Source organism: Electrophorus electricus, chromosome 24 (assembly GCF_041902795.1).
Source record: "Electrophorus electricus isolate QZ-2024a chromosome 24, ASM4190279v1, whole genome shotgun sequence".
NCBI classification, from domain to species: Eukaryota; Metazoa; Chordata; class Actinopteri; order Gymnotiformes; family Gymnotidae; genus Electrophorus; species Electrophorus electricus.
The window spans coordinates 14571620-14591270 of NC_137520.1; the positions used below are offsets into that span (position 1 = coordinate 14571620).

The 19651-nt window shown below is 40.8% G+C and overlaps 1 protein-coding gene, 1 long non-coding RNA gene and 1 pseudogene across 2 annotated transcripts; 1 reads left to right on the forward strand and 2 right to left on the reverse strand.

The window, feature by feature from the left end:
• The first annotated feature begins 394 nt into the window (after positions 1–394).
• LOC113572316 (dual specificity protein phosphatase 7-like) lies at positions 395–19168 on the forward strand (annotated as a pseudogene).
• On the reverse strand, positions 7293–15139 carry tnnc1a (troponin C type 1a (slow)). The gene is made up of 6 exons (XM_027001780.3): positions 14994–15139; positions 13738–13768; positions 13241–13387; positions 8623–8737; positions 8393–8529; positions 7293–7821 (listed from the first exon to the last, which is right to left on the reverse strand). The coding sequence occupies exons 1-6, from the start codon at positions 15015–15017 to the stop codon at positions 7790–7792; spliced, it is 486 nt and encodes a 161-aa protein (XP_026857581.2). The 5' UTR covers positions 15018–15139; the 3' UTR covers positions 7293–7789.
• On the reverse strand, positions 13821–14987 carry LOC145653375 (uncharacterized). The gene is made up of 2 exons (XR_014119660.1): positions 14417–14987; positions 13821–14312 (listed from the first exon to the last, which is right to left on the reverse strand). It is a non-coding gene; the product is annotated as an uncharacterized LOC145653375 (long non-coding RNA).
• Positions 19169–19651: the final 483 nt, after the last annotated feature.

A 19651-nucleotide genomic window follows, 5' to 3' on the forward strand; every position in this document is an offset into this window, starting at 1 on the left:
ATATCCTAACATGGTGATATCCTAACTTGATGATATCCTAACATGGTGATATCCTAACATGGTGATATCCTAACATAGTGATATCCTAACATAGTGATATCCTAACATGGTGATATCCTAACATGGTGATATCCTAACATGGTGATATCCTAACTTGATGATATCCTAACATGGTGATATCCTAACTTGATGATATCCTAACATAGTGATATCCTAACATAGTGATATCCTAACATGGTGATATCCTAACATGGTGATATCCTAACATAGTGATATCCTGACATGGTGATATCTTAACATGGTGATATCCTAACATGGTGATATCCTAACATAGTGATATCCTGACATGGTGATATCCTAACATAGTGATATCCTAACATAGTGATATCCTAACATGATGTGTAGCAAAAGCATTGAGTGGCTGCAGCTTGAACTGGACTCCGGCACTGATGGCTCATTCTTACTCTTGGACTGTTGCTCACACCAGCTGTATGAATTGTTCCATATTGAGACGGCTATTAATTTGGTCATCCCTTGGATATTGCTCTGAAGATTAAAGAAGGGGAATTGACCTGTCTGATCCATTATTCCAAATAACGAGGACAATGAAAAGTTTATTAGATGGTGCAAGACAGATACTGTTATTCTGTACGATTAATCCACCATGGACTTGCAACAAAGCACATCGAAGGGTTCTGTTCTTGCTTTAGTTCTGCAAAAGCTCTGGGATGAGGGGGGATATCCTTTTTCCTTGAAGGTAACCTGCTTAAGCCTCATTAATATGTCTGCCCAAAACTTTAGTGGATACTTTTTTTATACGATCATTCTCTTTCTTCTTCGTCTTCTTGTTCTGCTGAAGTTTGTCAAATGCTATTCAGTGACAGTGTCATCAAACTGCACCATCCAGAGTTTGGATCTGTTCTATTTTGTTGCTTCAAAGTTTGGTTGTATTGACCGTGATCTGATTGTTCTCTGAAATGTTAGAATAGCAATGTTTGGAAATAATGTCAGCAAATAATCGTTTGCTGGTTCCTAGGTGGCTTCATCAAGTTCCAGATGGAGTACCTGGAGGACTGCGAGACATTCCTGGATGCTTCCTCTGCCACTTCCTCACCTCTATCGTCCATGCTTGGACTCAGCGGCCTTGGCTTGGACGGAGAGTTGGATCGTGACCTGTGCAGTTCCTCTGGCTTCGCTGACGGCCCACTGTCTAGCAGCCTGCCTTCTGTGCCTATCCAGATCCTCCCCCACCTTTACCTGGGCTGTGCCAAGGTCTCAGCCAACCTGGACCTGCTTGGTCAGCATGTCATCGAATATATCCTGAACGTTGCCCCTAATCTGCCCAACGTGTTTGAGCATGACGGGTACTTTAAGTACAAGCAGATCCCCATAGTAGACCACTGGAGTCAAAACCTCACTCATTCCCTAGGTGATGGAACTTCTCTCGCTGCAGCTCAGCTGTAAAACCCTTTTTGCCACATTGAAAATGTAACTTTTTTTTTCAGTTAATTATAAGAAATGTGCAGATAGCTATTTAACATGTCTGTTAAAACCCAAATAACTCTTTAGTGCAAAGAGCGCATATGCACATTAAGCAAGTCACAATCTGTCATTTCAGGAACTGTCAGCCAGAGGGATGTGGGCGTCTGTGGTTCACATGAAGTCTGTTCCCTGTGACCTGCAGAGGAAGCCCAGCCCAGACGGACTGAGTCCTGTTGCACTGCCATGCAGGCGTCAGCCGCTCAGTCACTGTTGCCGTCACTTAACTGATGCAGAAGCTGAGCCTGTCACGCAATGATGCCTGGGGAGAGAAGACGCTCGGGGTGAACAGTCCGTCAGAGCGGCACTCAGCTGCTGGGTGCGCTTACCTCAATGCTATGGTCACGTCCACCATTTTCCAGCTGGACAGCCTGGGTGAGTGAAGAGTACGGTGGGCTTCTTCTCGAGCAGCTGAATTATCTAATTACTGCACAGTAAAGGACTTAAGCCATTAGGCCAAGCTACAGATCACAGTCAGCCTTAAACTTTTATAACTGAAAGAGTCGTCTGTCTAGGGCAGCCTCTGTTTTCATGTTCATATTGTATATTTCTTGAACTTTTTAAAATGTAAAACCACTTAAAGCGCATGGATCTTATCTGTTTTTTGCAAACAATAGGTCATTATATCCTTGCTCGACATTAACCATGGGTCATATTTTAGCTAGCTGTGATATTTTAATATCGCTACCTCTAAAAGTGCATATTCATGGTAAACTAGTTCTGTTAATATATGGTAGCTAATTTGATGATGGTTTCCACTGAACTGAAATAATGATTTATTCAGAGGTTTTAAAGCTTTATAAGGAATTCTTGTAACTAAGATAATATTATTAATATATATTATAAGGGATTTAACTCTGAAGTATCACGAGCTATAGAATGAATTTAAAAATGTTTGATTAACTGCGTTTAATCATTTCAGTGGCGTGCAGTGTGTTCATTTGAATATGGTGTTTATGATGCTTTTAAGATTGCAGATAGAGCTGCAGTTAAGTTTGTGCTCTTATACGTCAGTAATTTCAATGCATTGAATTTTTTTCAGACCAAAGAAATTACTAGCTCTTTAAAAAGTTGCTTTTTAATCATTTAAAGTCAGAGTATTACTCTAAAGATCCTGTAAGGGCATTAAACATGTAGTCATATTTATTAATACAGAGAGAGGTTTTGTTAAATTGGGAAAAGTGCATTCTCTGGGCGGACCCAATGGGAGGTTCAGGAAACTGGCACTTTTGCATCAAGCAATAATTAAAATGAAACTATCTATGTGAAGCAAAGCCTTCCACTATATCCAGAGAAGATTCCAGGTGAGTAACTGCAGTGTACTGTAGATGTAGAAATATTCCAAATTGTAGTGAAGTACACAGAGTTTCCAGACAAACAGGACTTTTCTGGGCCTTGTGTCTTTCACTACAACTTTAAAGCTCTCTCTCTCTCACTCTCATATAGAGATGGATAGATAGTGTGTTATACCTCTTCTGGTCATGTGCCTTTGCTTGGGTGCTCAACATATCTTATTCTTAACTTTTTCAAGAAAGCAAATGCATTTCTTAAAATGATTGCTATTTTCATCAGCTGTTTTGGCTGATCACCAAAGTGCAGACCAAAGTTTTGTTACCTTGCTGTTTTCAGCCTAAGCATCTCTGAATAGGGAAGTGAGTTCTGTTCACACCATAAGTTTTGCTCTGTGCTGGTGTTTCACTTGCCGTGCTTGTGATCAGTCATTTCACTGCTTAAGTTTTTAAGGCCATCTTTACTTCTGACTGCTCTTCCAGTTTTCAGTGCTGCCCTGAAATGCGATTTTGTTATAGATCCATAGTGTCATGTTTCATATTCATAGCTTTATTCAGTTCGTGGTAGGGATGAACTGAAAGTGCCTTTCATTTTTGGTTTTCTTTTTTTCAAGCCAAGAAGAATGTACAAGAATTAATTTAGATAATTAAGCAATAAACAAACGAAATGTATTTTATTTTCCTGGGGTGAATTTTTAAATTTAAATTTATTGTAGTTGAACTAGTTACTCTATAAATGTGATGCACAGATTTAAGTATACAGTCAGCAGATATACAGCCAGGAGTCATCTTATTCATACACGACTCTTTTATTCATACTCAGTGTAAACCAATATGTCATTTTTTAAATAACAGAACAAAATCCAGTATATATTCAACGTCAGAGTACATTAGACGAAGAGATACACAATGGATGAAACTCAAACGGAGAGTTGATTGAGAAATACCCTCTAGTGCACTTTTAAAGTGAGATGTTTCTGTTTAGGTTTTAGAAAATGAAAACTACTTTAGATCTGAGATATGCAAATAAAACTTCTAAATGCTTATGGTATAAGAAGGACTATATGTCATATATAAACAAAGCCAATAGTTAAACAAAATGTATATAATTTTTTCAATCACCAAATTACCCTGATTTCCATACAATGTTTTTCAGTACTGGAAGGCTGTTGTTTGTTTAACAACATACACCAGGATTACAGGATATGGATCAAGTCTCACTGCAAGTTCAGCACAACTTGTGCACAATTAGCAGTTCAGAATAAATATGATGAACTGGTACATCCTATTTTCAACTTTCAAAACAGTTCAGTTAAATCTAGATCTCTGTGTTCTTAAGGACATGACATGAACTTTGATTCTTGTTTTAATGAAACCATGTTGGTATGCTTCTGAAGAAAGTGTAGAGGTGTTATCAAACAACATCTTATTCAAAAGGAACCATGAAAAGCTCAGGTGAGCCATCCTCATAGCGGTGCAGTGTGAGATAATACTCTTGTGAAAACTGCTCTGTCAACAGGGAGTTAAAAGTTTCTTTCTCCAAAGATTTGACACTGATTGAGCAGGTTTTAAGGTTTTAAACTCTCCTGGTAAAATACGTGTAGTATTTATTTCCTGGACTGTTTGATATGAGAGACTTGTCTAAGAACTAAAACTTAATATGGATTACCAAAACAATTTAGTACTAAGTTTTAATGACAAATAATCTGTTTTCCTGAACTTGTACTTTAATATTTTTTTAAAAGTCCAAAATTATAAATGTTTATTTATAAACTTTACATGAAAAAAGTACATTAAGTAATACATCTTACAAAAAATGCATTTAAAATTAAATAAAATTAAAGCCCCAATGAACTATGATTCAGCCATGCTAAACAACTAAGTCGCTAAAGTTCAGTAACCTTGGAAAAAAGTGTCACTGCAGCCTGGTTTATGGCAGTGATGCTGAGCAAACACTTCAGTGGAAAACATTGCACACATTTCAGTAGTAAACCCTGCCAACACTCCAGGATCTTCTCACGGCTGCTCAACTACACTGAGCTTGTGGGCAGAGGCTTATAGACTGCATTCAGGCCACAACCTTCCCCACTATGCATTTCTCCACGTAGGACCAGAGACCGAGACACCCATTATGAATTCTGAAGTGAGTTCTATTCTAAAATGTGCTTCAGCCCATGAAGAAGTTACATGGAGGTGAGGATGGGTCTAGTAGCAAAGACCACGTAAAGAAGAATTTCATTGTATCATTATGAGCTCTGCCATGCACTAGTTGAAACAAACATTTCCTTAAGGACAAGCTTCTGACCTCCATGGTGAAATTCTCAAACCCTGTTGTATCTTAAAGAGGAACATTTTCACATTTGACCGCTTTTACGTATTTATGGAAATTCTGGACAGCTCACTCAGTTGACATCATTTACTTAAATAATTTCTTAAATTTAATTTACAGCAAAACTACAGGTCTTTTTATTGTCCTATATTCCTAAAAGACATGCTTAACATTGACAAATAAGAACAGAAAGGGATCAATTTATCTGATTGACAACAATAACAACAACAAAACTAGATTTATTGACAAAAACCTTTTTAACATGTAGGAACATGTGTGCACTTTGAACATCAGGATTATATATAGATATGGGATTATCCACATAAAAATGCAAGTGTAAATGCACCCAAAATGCATTTAAAAGGGATTTAAATCCAGTTTCTCAAACCACTTCACTTCTTAATAATGTTTGACAGCCAATTCCTGCCCCCAGCACATCACACAATGAAACTGTCCAAGAACTACCACAAAGGGAAAATGCCAGAGTTGGCCTGTTTCCTATAACTTTAGGACATTTAAAGAACACCATACAAAATTGGGATTTACACACAAGAAAAACAAACAAGTGTAAACAGGGTACAACAAATGTCCAATATACATGAAATAATCAGATATGAACCCTCTAAGCAGGCACACACAAATGCTTCATTCATTAAACACTGCATTCATTAAATACTGCATTCATTAAAAGCTTCATTCATGAAAAGCTTGGTTCTGTTTTCAGCACCACAATCTTTGATAACCTGGTTCACTTCACTGTCCCAATCCACTGATCAAAACAATGTACAATATCTACCTTGATGCTAAACTGCTGCTTATAAATAAGAGAACACAGGTCCTCACGCTCACACTGGAACTCTGGTCAGTGGGGCGGTGGTGGTGCCAACACGTGACTGCTTCATCAGCTGCAGTCGCTGTGGGTCAATCAGTGAACAGCTCGCATGACAGGCAGTAATTAGGACGTCACGGCACGCGGCGATGTCTGCATCCCCTCTGATCGCACGCACGCACGGGAGCTGCGGAAGCAGAACCCCGCGCAAACGATAAGACGACGCGCCACTAGTTCTTCCAACATAATGATGATCTTTCCAGATCTCTGTTGGAAATGCAGCCGTTTGAGAGAGCGGGGGAAACACATGATGCACTGTGTTTTAAAGACGAGCAACATGACTCATCCTGCGAAGTTTACATAACTCCCTCTCCACCGTATGCACACGTATAACAGCATACATATCCGCGTGTGTATGTACTAACACATACATAGCCGGACAGATACACTCGCATTATGCGTACATTGGTTATATGATTACTGTTATCATTATTTTCCTTGTATATTCTCCAAGCATTATACCTTGTACAGTTAAAATGGAAGATTATATACTATTAACTAATCGCCTTATCAGAGTCTATTTTTTGCATAGCAAATTTGTAAATAAATACGTGTCACCAACGTGCCACCGTGGTCGAATCCCATTTATATGACCTACTATATGAAAGCGGTCACACGTTCGCATCGTATTTATGAATATTGAATTTTTAGAGCGCGTTTGCCCTTGACGCAGTATACTATAGGCTTTGCTGCCACCTGTAGGTTGAAACGGTAACTGCAGTATTATTGTTACAGCCATGGTAACAATATATATTATATTTGGATTTTAGAGCAATGTCAAATAAGGTTAGTAGGTAATCCGATACTGCAGCATATGTGAGACATAGATGAGATAAATGTGAGTTATTGTGTGAGATAAATGTGAGTAGACGTCTTCCTCAGCGTTGGGGCCATTAGCGTCGACATGCGTGACGGCAAAACGCAGATGCGAGGGCACGAGCTTGATTAGCTCAGACTTCACTTTATGAACTTTTATTGGTGCGTGGGACGCACCGCCTGCGTAGTCCAAGTCGAAGTGAAACCTGCGCATCTCTGTTCATGACATCGTTTGACGGTGACTTCTGTCCTCAGATTAGATCTTCAAGAACAGAGGATTAGCCATAAATAGCTGGCATCTCAGTACAAAATCTAACAGAATGCATTTTAACAGAATTGCAGAATATATTCTACCATTTCTGGCTCAGTGTAAGAAGGACTAAGGTGAAACTGGATTATTTCTTAAAACATAATTCAAGACAACAAGCAATTTAAACAGTGAACTCTTCTTCCTGTCTTGTTCTTTTAATTTTTTTCTCTTGTAAGCAGCAATGAGGAATTAGCCTATATGAGAAAAGACTATCTGAAATAAAGGCAAATTTTGGGGATTAAAGAGGGTTTTTACATTTTAAAATTGGCCATCTTGGATACTAACTTTAAGAAAGGTCAAATGTTTTCTGTACTTTTAGGATCTAGCAGTTGTTGTTGGTTTTGTTTTGTTTTTTAAACATGCTAAAATGATTTTCACAGACAGTCAAGACTCTAGTAGCAAACCATATGTACACAAATCGAAGACTTTCCAGATTTTTTTAAATATAAAAAACATTTAACATTAATAGCAAATATTCCATTATTAATGCAGATCATTGACGTAGTTCAGATAAATACATTCACAGTTCTTCTGCAATGCTTGAATGAATTTAAAAATCACGAGTATAAGGGGAAGTGGAGAAGTGGGAAGGTGGAGAGTTCTTTCATCTTTGACATTTATTCCACACCTTTCATGAACTCCAGGAACTCTGAAACCAAATGGAAAAATGAAGAAAAGAATTGAAAGGACTCAGTTGCGCTGGGAAATGTCATCACCGTTGCGTCACGCTGGCTACCTGTGCAGTACCAAAGCTACAGTCAAGGCTCTGGAAAGCCACTGCTTCTCTACTGATCGATAGTGACAACACTTCTGTTTCATTTGACAAACCATAATCACAGACTTTGATACCACTGATATAATAAAATGAACAGGCAATTAGCACATTATAAATGAAGCTTTTTAAATAACTGGCTAATTGTCTTTGCATTTTGAGCTCTCTCTATAAGTCAGTGTGCTATGAACTTCTTCTAGCTGCAGAGGTAGTTCAGTGTCAGATTTGCCATTAATATTCTTTTAAAACCCCACAGCTAACCCCCACAAAAATGAAAACAATTACAAATGTATTATTACACACAAACCAACAAGTACACACACACACACACACACACACACACACACACACACATACACACACACACACACACACACACACACACACACACACAGGGACAGAGCTAATCTCATTATTTTGGTTTTTGACCTTCATAATGAACTTTTACCATCGTAATCAATCTTTCCGTCATTGTTCTTGTCTCCGTCCTTCATCAGCTCATCTATGTCATCCTCAGTGATGGTCTCCCCTGTGGCTTCCAGCATGAACTTCAGCTCATCGAGGTCTATATAACCGTCTGCATTCCTGCTCACACAAAAGCAAGCGTCTTCTTAAATCTGAGCAACCAAAAGCTGTTTGCTCACTGTGTTTGTATGGGTCAGCCGAGGTTGCGCATACTTATCAAACATGCGGAAGAGCTCCGCCAGTTCCTCCTCAGACTTTCCTTTGCTGTCATCTTTCATGCATCTCACCATCATTACCAAAAACTCCTCAAAGTCCACCGTTCCACTACCTGCAGAAATAAACCACGAGGAAATGAGAAAGAGCACCCATGGAATGCTCTGCACCACATGTATTCACTTTTATAAGCTGAGTCTGAGAATGACACTATTGAAGCAAGTTGTTGAAATAACACAAATGTATAGACAATGTTTATGTGGATCCAGTGGTCACAGTCCATTTGAGATTCACTGATTTCACCTTCATTCACTGAAGGTGCAGTCAATGAAAGACAGACAGCACAGTTATACAGCATATCTCCACACAAATGTTTTTGGTTTTTTTACAGAGGCATATATGGCATACGGTATAAACTTCCAGAAATGGCCATAGACATGTATGAACAAATTTTACATCTCAGATCTAATAATTCCTTCCCTTTTTTTTGCTTAGCACCCTCTGGCAAATTTGCCTTATCAGAGTCTATTTTTAGCACCTTCTGGCAAATTCAACAGAAATTACAATTTACAAATGCCTATTTCATTTTGTCAATATCTAAACATAAGTGTGAATATGAAAAAAGACAAATGCCCCAGTTAAATAAGGAAACATCTATGGTTAGGACAACAGGGTGTAGAATAAATAACTAACCTTGTGTAGTGTAAATACCCATATGCTATCAAAGGGAGGGGCTAGGGTAAGTCATGTAGATTGTAAAAGAAAGGCACTAGATAAGATAACAATTTATTAATCCAAATAGGGGAATTTGACTGTTCCAGCAGCGTGATGAAGGTGATGAAGGAACCTGAGAGGTACAACAAGCTGTCCATACCTGTTTATACCTGAGGCCTTTGGGACTGTCAAGCAAAGATTAACAGCTCTGGCTGCCCACCTGAAGAGATACACAGGAGAAGTAGAAGCCTGAAGAATAAACAGAATGTTCTCCCTCGAGCCAAAATGTACTCTCAGTGGCAGGAAACAGCTTGAGAACTGGCCCACTAAAGCTGGAGACTGAACAATACTGGAAAAGCATATGGGAGAAGGAGGCATCACACAACAACAATGCCCAGTGGTTAGAGAACCTGAAAACAGACCACAGCAACCTCCTTGAACAGGATCTAGTAACCATCACACTAGTAGATGTCCAAGAAAGGGTCTCGGGTATGAAGAGCTGGACAGCTCCAGGCCCTGACATGGTCCATACCTACTGGCTGAAGAAGCTGACTGAATTCCATGAGCACCTGGCAGCACAAATGAACCAGCTGCTAATGGATGGAATCCATGCTAAATGGTTAACTGAAGGCCAGACAGTCCTGATCCCGAAGGACCCCCAGAAAGGGCAGTTTCATCCAACCACTGGCTGATGACCTGCCTCTGCACAACATGGAGGCTCCTGTTGGGCATCACTGTAGCTGAGTAGGCACATAGCTCAATACATTTGTGGGGACCAGAAAGACACTAGCAAGAACACCAGAGGACCAGCACACAGTACAAGTGATAGGTCAGTGGTTAAGGTACTTGACTTGTAATCGTTATGGTTCAAGCCCCACCACTGCCAAGTTGCCACTGTTGGGCCCCTGAGCAAGGCCCTTAACCCTCAATTGCTCAAGTTGTACTCAGTCATAATTGTAAGTTGCTTTGAATAAAAGCAGCAGCTAAATGCCATAAATGTAAATAAAACAGTCACTCAAGACAGTAAGACCAGACAGACAATCCTGTGTACTGCCTGGATTGACTACAATTAAGCCTATGATTCAGTGCCCAACATATGGATCCTGAAATGCTTGAGACTGTATAATATCAACAGGACTCTAAGAGCCTTCATCAAGAACTCAGTGGGGCTGTGGACCCTAGAGGCCAACTTCAGACCAACAACATGTGTCACCATCAAGTGCAGGATTTACTTCAGTGAAATTGTCACTATGGATGCTGGTTCCAAATTGAAGCAACCATCCACTACCTCTGCTACATGGATGACATCAAGCTGTATGCCAGAAGTGAACCAGACATTGATTCACTAATCCATCTCACCAGGATATACAACATCATTGGAAATTTGTGTGGTCAGATGGTTACAAGGAGAGGGAATGTAGCTAGAACTGAAGGGATCATACTACCAGAAGGTAACATAACAGATGTTGAAGGCAGCTACAAGTACTTTGGAATCCCACAAGCAAATGGGAAATTGAAGGGGCTACAAGGAAAGCAGCTACAGCCAAATACCTACTAAGAGTGAGGCATGTCCTGAATGGGAAGAACACAATCTGGGCTATCGGCATCTACGCTCTACCAGGCATCAGATACTCCACTGGCGCATTAAGCTGGCCAAAGGAGGAGATAGAAGCCACTGGCATCAAGACAAGGAAACTCTTTACAATACACAGAGGGTTTCATCCCAAATCCAGCACTCTAAGACAATATGCTCAACCCAAAGCGGAAGGAGGGGGGCCAAGGACTAGTGAGCATCTGAGCCACTATCCATGATGACACAACGAAGACCCAGGAGTAAACCAGGATGATGTCCCCATGTGAAGAAGTGCTTAGTGACTACAGCAGAAACCTGATGTGCCGTAAAGTATCATGGTATGTGGAAGTGGCGGATATGGAAAAATACTACCAATGGTTGGAAAAGGCTGGATTGAAAGATAGCATGGGGGCACTAATCATGGCAGCACAAGAGCAGTCTCTGAATACAAGATTGGTAGCAGCTCGGATCTACCACAGCAGGCAGGACCCCCAATTCAGGCTGTGCAAAGATGCTCCTGAAACAATCCAGCACATAACAGCGAGATGCAAGATACTAGCAGGCAGCACAGGCAGAACTATGCCATAACCAAGTGGCAGGCATAGTATACAGAAACATCTGTGCTGAGTACAGGTTGGAAGTTTAATGGTAAATGATGGATACACCCCTGCATATGGTGGAGAATTACCAAGCTAAGATCCTGTGGGACTTCCAGATACAGACTGACAAAATGGTAAAGGCTAATCAACCAGACATAGTAGTGATGGACAAACAGCAGAAGAGGGCCATAGTGTTAGATGTAGCAATCCCAAGTGATAGCTACATCAGGAATAAGGAACACTAAAAGCTTGAGAAATACCAAGGGCTGAAAGAAGTGCTAGAATAGATGTGGAAGGTAAAGGCAAGAGTGGTTCCAGTACTAACTGGAGCACTAGAGGTTGTGACCCGCAAACTGGGAGAATGACTCCAGCAGAGTCATGTTGTTCCAGGAACAACATCTGAAATCACCTTCCAAAAGAGTCCAGGGAACAACTACTATGCAGGACCCTCAAGCCTAGGACTCTGGTACAGGACCTATGCGTGAAGGAAAAAGACCTCTGGGAAGGGGAGTGGGATTTTTTTTACATGTATTGCAGCTACAGCTAGTATTAAATAAGGCTGCAGTTACTGGTACTGTTAGTGTTACAGTATTTTTCTACAGTAAAATGCACCTAAAATATGCAAATGATATAGTAATGTTACAAAAGAGTTTGACAGGTGCAGAATTAGCAATAACAAAGTGCAGTGCATATAATGCATAGATAATAGATGATTTAGAGTGCAGAGTTGTACTACAGTTAATCATCTAGGGTATAAAAGGAAGGGGCTAGAGTAAGTCATCTAGGATATAAATGGGAGCTGCCAGAGTAAGTCTTCTAGGGTATAAAAGTAAGAGGCTGAGGTAAGTTATCTAGGTTATAAATGGCTGGTTTAAGTCATCAGGGGTATAAAAGCAAGGGACTAGGGCAAGCCATCTATGGTATACCATGAAGTAGGCTATGGAACGGGCTATGGTAATTCAGCTAGGGTATAAAATGGAAGAGGCTAGGGTTAGTGATCTAGGATATAAAAGGAAGGGGCTAGGGTTAGTGATCTAGGATATAATGGAAGGGGCTAGGGTTAGTGATCTAGGATATAAAGGAAGGGGCTAGGGTTAGTGATCTAGGATATAAAGGAAGGGGCTCGGGTTAGTGATCTAGGAAATAAAGGAAGAGGCTAGGGTTAGTGATCTAGGATATAAAGGAAGGGGCTAGGGTTAGTGATCTAGGATATAAAAGGAAGGGGCTAGGGTTAGTGATCTAGGATATAAAGGAAGGGGCTAGGGTTAGTGATCTAGGATATAAAGGAAGGGGCTAGGGTTAGTGATCTAGGATATAAAAGGAAGGGGCTAGGGTTAGTGATCTACGATATAAAGGAAGGGGCTAGGGTTAGTGATCTAGGATATAAAAGGAAGGAGCTAGGGTTAGTGATCTAGGATATAAAAAGAAGGGGCTAGGGTTAGTGATCTAGGATATAAAGGAAGGGGCTAGGGTTAGTGATCTAGGATATAAAGGAAGGGGCTAGGGTTAGTGATCTAGGATATAAAAGGAAGGGGCTAGGGTTAGTGATCTAGGATATAAAGGAAGGGGCTAGGGTTAGTGATCTAGGATATAAAGGAAGGGGCTAGGGTTAGTGATCTAGGATATAAATGGAAGGGGCTAGGGTTAGTGATCTAGGATATAAAGGAAGGGGCTAGGGTTAGTGATCTAGGATATAAAAGGAAGGGTTAGTGAGCTAGGATTGTGCCTTTACCATCCTCATCCACTTCATCAATCATCTCCTGTAGCTCCTCAGGTGTGGGGTTCTGGCCCAACATGCGCATCACCTTGCCCAGTTCCTTGGTGCTGATGCAGCCATCCTCCGCGTCCTGCACAAAGATGTCGAAGGCGGCCCGGAACTCTGCAGCACAGCACTATCATCGGCTAATGCTCCACACTGCAACTGCAGTCCGCAGCTCTCAGTACACAGACATCCTTCTGTGAAGTGGGCTCTTTGCTACAGCTGGTTTATTACACTAAGTTTCAGTGATACAATGCTTGGCTTTTTCATTGTCTTTGCCAAAAATGTCAATCAAGTTACTACTGAAGTCCTAATTACAGTGTTACAACTACAATAATACTTGTAATGGTACAGAGACTTAATTGGAAAAGGCTAATTTGGAATGTGATCAAATTTTCAAAGTGTTAGACAGTTTTCACACCAACACTCATTTAATAGAACAATCAACAGCAAATGTATTGTCCACATACCATTTTTCTGCTCATCTGTGAGCTGTTCTACCTGTAGGGATCAAAATTAAATAAATGACACATTATTTATTTTTTATACACACACACACACACACACACACACACACACACACACACACACACACACACACACACGGTATGTTAAGCAAGTATTGCCCTCCTGATTTCTTTCCCCTTGTATAGATTTCTAGTCTTCTCTGCAAATCAGCAGTGTGTCAGTCGGTGGTACATTATTTTTCATTCGCTTCTTCTGTAGTCCAAAGCTGCATTTTATCGATGGGGGCAGCGCTATGACCAGGGCCCAGGTTAAAAATAAAGCAGCACGTGGGTTAGAAACTACAGATAAGAGGCACAATCCCGAACACTTTAAATTAGCATAGCTGCAGATGGGCTTTAACAATGGTGTGGTAATCCTGAAAAAGCTAGAGAATGAGCGAGCGTGACAGCTGCTTAAGTAAGAGTTATTGTCTATAGGCTTGCACAGATCCAGCCTGAGCTGTAAGACTGCTGCTGAGTCATAAATATGTCACTCAAACGCTGCTCCGTGGTCTGACACAGTCCCATATGCTTCAGCCCTGTGGGAGACAGCAGGTAATCACAGATAGTAAAGGAATTTGGCCATGGGGGTATTATCTTAAGCTCTGCAGTAAACACATATAGGGGAGCTTGAAGGACTTGCCAAAATTAGCCTGATGAAAAACAGAGCCTGTTCAAGTGTGAGTTCCAGCCCAGCACCCCAGACCGTGTCCTGCCAAGCATCTCCTATTTGTTCTGATGGCTCTCAAGAGTGGATATTTTTAAAAAACAATCACATCACACCTCTGTTAAATGCATCAGGAAATAAAAGTATTTTTCATAAATCCACCATACTGCTGGAGCTATACTGGATGTTTTACTGTCTATAAGATCTTAAATACTTCCAAACAGCCATCATAATCTCTTATCTCGCTTTTTCCATGAAGATGACCAACTAAAGCATCTAGACAAGCTCAGAGAACTCAGCACATGCAAATGTGCAGTGTATTATGGCCCTTTAACATCAGTCTTTCTGACATTTGTAAAAGCAGTGCTATTAGACTTAAAAATAAATAAGTCACTTTCTTGTCAGTACTTGCACTTAGCACTGGTTTCTCTGACATAGACATTTCTAAAGCTACCCTTATGAAAAGCAGTTTCCCTTCCACAATCTTCAGCCAGAGCAGAAAGATAAAGTCATCAGAAGCTCAAAGTAAGTTCTCTGGCAGGAGCTCACTCACCGCAGCTTTGTAGATGTCGTTCATGGCACCAGAGGATGTGAGACAGTGTGTGGAGTGTGAGCAGCGGGTGCTCAGGGTCTCAGTGGAGATCAGGGCACACAGGCCAGCTAGCTTTATAACGGCAGCTGGAAGGACGAGCCACTCCCACCCAGCCCCTCCTTGGCGTGTGCATGTCCTTACCCACCTCATTCATCCATCACGGGTCACTCGGGCTTGGATAAAACTCCTCCGTGGCTTGCCTGGGGGATAAAACCCCGCCATGGCTCGCCATTCTGGAATGGAATGGAGAGGCGTGGGGATTAGACACATCACTCTAATCTCCTCATGAGAGGCCCATTGACTCTCAACATTCCAGTAGAACAGGCCTGGTAGATAGAGGCCAGCAAGGTCAGCCAGTGCCAAAAGAGAAGGCACTTCATACCTGACATGATGCATGTAATAATGTTAAATAAAATGTTATGGTACTGGTATCACATAGAACATTTTTTTTAATGATTTTGGAGCTCTAGAGATGCCCAAAAATACTGAGACTTGGGCATAATGGTGTTAAATAACTGTTTTGTTAAGCTGCTGCTTTCCTTTTGCAGAAACAATGAAACCTTCCACCAGTGTCAAATAAATAGATCTGAATGGGCTCAAAGTGCTGCTCCAAACAGCAGAATGAGACTTTGCTCGGTTCCTATGGTCTTGTGAGAACTGGTGTATTGAATAGGTTGAATAAGAGAACAACACAGATCCAGCAAAAACTTAGGGAATATCACATCCACCCAAACTGAGGCTCGACAGGAGTAGGAGCTAACTTTTGGCATTGCAGTTTAACACAAGCTATGAGAAGCATCAGTGTTGTCAGACTGAAATACAACAGGTGAGCAAAACCCAACTGGGCTCCAGAGCCAATGGCACCAAACCACAAGCAAATATAGAAACTGCATCCACACAGGTTTACAGCAGTTGCATTACAGCTCACACACACACACACACACACACACACACACACACACACACACACACACACACACACACACACACACACACACACACACACAGGCAAATGCACATACTATTAGCTATTAGGTTTATAATTATTAGGTAATAATAACATAACTATAATATCTATATTATCTAGAAAGAAAGTGAATCCAAGTGGAAGAGTATAGAGAGAAATGGATTTCCATAGGCATTTACAAACTTGCTTTTGTTAAACAAGTTTAATATATTTGTGAAATAATTAGAGTATAATAGTCTCGAAAAATTAATGTATCATGACAGCATTTACCAATATGTAATTACATAAACATCTGAAATGCCATTCTGCAGTGAATTCAATTCATTCTGCAGTAAATTATTTTAAATGTATAATATATTGGAAACCCGTAACAACTCCTTGCTATGCTAGGACATTGCTAATTCAAGTCCAAGTAGACTCAACACAAACCTTCAGACTCAGATCTATTTTGCACTGATTATTTGGGGTTGGGCCAATGGTTCATGTCTAAGCATCATTGATTCTGACACAAAACCAGAGGCTATCTGATATAGCTTTATCTAATGCAGAATTTGTTTGTATGCCCTAGGGCCTGTAAACTGATAACATAGGAACAGTCAAACCAACTGCCTTATCAGGAAAGCAGGTATTATCAGGGTAAATGTATTCAGAGTGAGTGTGCAGGTCTCACTGTGAGCTATTGTTCAGTCTAACTCACCAGCAGTGCAAAACAACGTTTACCAGTACAGAGCTATGCTAACACCACGGTACATTTACCAGTACAGAGCTATGTTAACACCACGGTACATTTACCAGTACAGAGCTATGCTAACACCACAGTACATTTACCAGTACAGAGCTATGTTAACACCACAGTACATTTAATAGTACAGAGCTATGTTAACACCACAGTACATTTACCAGTACAGAGCTATGCTAACACCACGGTACATTTACCAGTACAGAGCTATGTTAACACCACAGTACATTTACCAGTACAGAGCTATGTTAATACCACGGTACATTTACCAGTACAGAGCTATGCTAACACCACGGTACATTTACCAGTACAGAGCTATGTTAATACCACAGTACATTTACCAGTACAGAGCTATGTTAATACCACGGTACATTTACCAGTACAGAGCTATGTTAACACCACGGTACATTTACCAGTACAGAGCTATGTTAACACCACAGTACATTTACCAGTACAGAGCTATGCTAACATCACAGTACATTTACCAGTACAAAGCTATGCTAACATCACAGTACATTTACCAGTACAAAGCTATGCTATCATCACAGCCTGTCAGTTTCTTCCAGTTATGTCTCGGTTAGTTCACCAGGCCATCTTTATGCAGAGAAAAGGCCTGCATCGTGTTAGACTCCCTTTCTCCAAATGCTATTATTGAATTTAATAGATTTTAATAGAACATGATCTGCTTATAATTTGCAGAGCTTTGCAAACTACCATTTTGAGAATGCAAACAAATACATTTCCCTCATCAGTTCCATCTTATTGAGCTTCCAGTATCAAAAAAGTCAAGTCAGAAGTTTGTATACAGGTATATAGTGAAACAAAAGAATGTTTCTACAGGACCATGGTGCAATACAAGAGAAGTGCAGAAGTGTGAACAATAAATATGAAATACAGGACGAAGTATAACATCAGCAACACCCAGCAGTGCATGACACTGAGTCAAGTGGGTAGATATGCAAAGGATGTACTGTACTGTGACATTTTAACAGATACACTGAAACATATTACAGTCACTGAGGTAACAGCCAGTACACCAATTTAAGAACATAGTGTCAGCAATCATGATGGGAATGACCTCAGTTCCATTCAGGATATATGATTGCACTTATTCTGAAACTTTCACATTGCATCCAGCAAAGACATCAGCTTGCTACAGCAGAAACCTGATTGTGAAAATCACCATAGAAAACAGGGGAGCAATCCATTTCAAACACTCCATTTTGGACTGTAGACATCAGCATTTCTGATATATGGAGGCTACATTTCAAAATCAGTGCAAATGACATGGTGCACCAGTAAAGCACCACCTTTTTCAGGCACTCATGCAACCTGATGTTTAATGTGAATGTTAGGTTGGGCCAGAGCTAAGGAAATGAAGTGCTTACCCCAGGCATGATAGGGGTCCCTCCACCGATTATCACGCAGATCAATCACGTGTACAGAGAGTTGTGTCAGAAGCAGAGTGTGACAGAGCAGTGCTGTCGTTAACGAGAGGAAATGCCAAGGTGTGGGATGGGGACTCTGATAAACCAGGGTGAAAGAACAGAAGGCCCCCATTAGCAAATGAGGCTGGGCAGAAGAAAGTGTTTGATGAAGACTGTATACACATGCTGACTAGACCCTCCCACATCCTCAGTATGTGGGTTTCGTACTGTCTGTGATGCTTAGACACCACCAGTAGCCTCCCAGACTGCTGCCATCCCACATCATGGTACAGCAATACTGGTATAAGTATTATAGAGCATAGACATTCTACGTCATTCATCAGATTGCCACTGTGGTGGTGGTGGTGGTGGTGGTGGGGATGGGGGGGGCTTGGACAAATAATAAAAAACATGGTCTTTTCCGGATAAATTAAGTGTATCATATCAATTTTGACCAAATTTACATCTTTACTATATAAGTTGGTAAATGATGAAATGTTTGACATGCTTGGGACTCTGTGTTTTGAATGAATGGCACCCCAGATGAAGGCACGTGTTCTAGTAGGATAAGCCCAGCAGGGCTGAGGAGGGTGTGAGGAATGGAGCGGCTGGATGGGGAGAAGCGGAGCACAGACTGGGCCCCTCTCACTGACTTCTAATGGAATGCAAATGGGGTGAACTCTGCGAAACAGACACGCCAGCCTGCACGGAATACTAATGTTGACAAAGCATAGGCTACCAGCACCAGGCGGAAAAAACTACAAGCTTAACATATGTGTATTGCTGGAATAAAATGGGTTAATGTAATTATGTGTGTGTGTGTGTGTGTGTGTGTGTGTGTGTGTGTGTGCTTAGTCCAGACATGTATTTTTTCACACCTATAAATTATTTATTACTAAAGAAAGGACTGCTTGACCTGTCTTGAGTTGAAACACCTCATTTGCACATTTTCTTTCTCAGGACATCCTCTTCTGTTTCATCGCTTGTCTTTGTCCTTTTTTATTTCACATGTACATGCCTTTTCCTCCTGTAAGACTTTTTAAAAACATAACAGGAAATAAATCTATTAAGTGTTTGTTTCTCCACTCAGCAGGGGGCAGCAGATGAAAATTCTTTCTTTCGTTCTTTTTTTCTCCCTTCAAAAGAAAGAATGCAAATTTGGGTTGGCATGTGGACAGAGCCTCATCAAAAGAACATATGGAGAGAGCAGCTTTATTGGAACGCTTTATGAATTTCCTTTTACAGCGCTGGCTGACAGCAAGGGCCGCTTTCCTTCCCCAGACTGTAATCATAAACTGATCACACACGACACTATTCAGCACCCAACATTTTGGAGAGGTTGCCATAGAAACTCTCTTGCTCCGTAGTAACAGGAGGAGAATAGGGAGAGATGAGCACAGCAATTTCCTCTCACCATTTTGTCCTCAAAAATCACGCGTGCTTTTCTCTCTGTCTGCTGCTAGGCTACTGAAGCTTTTTTAAACCA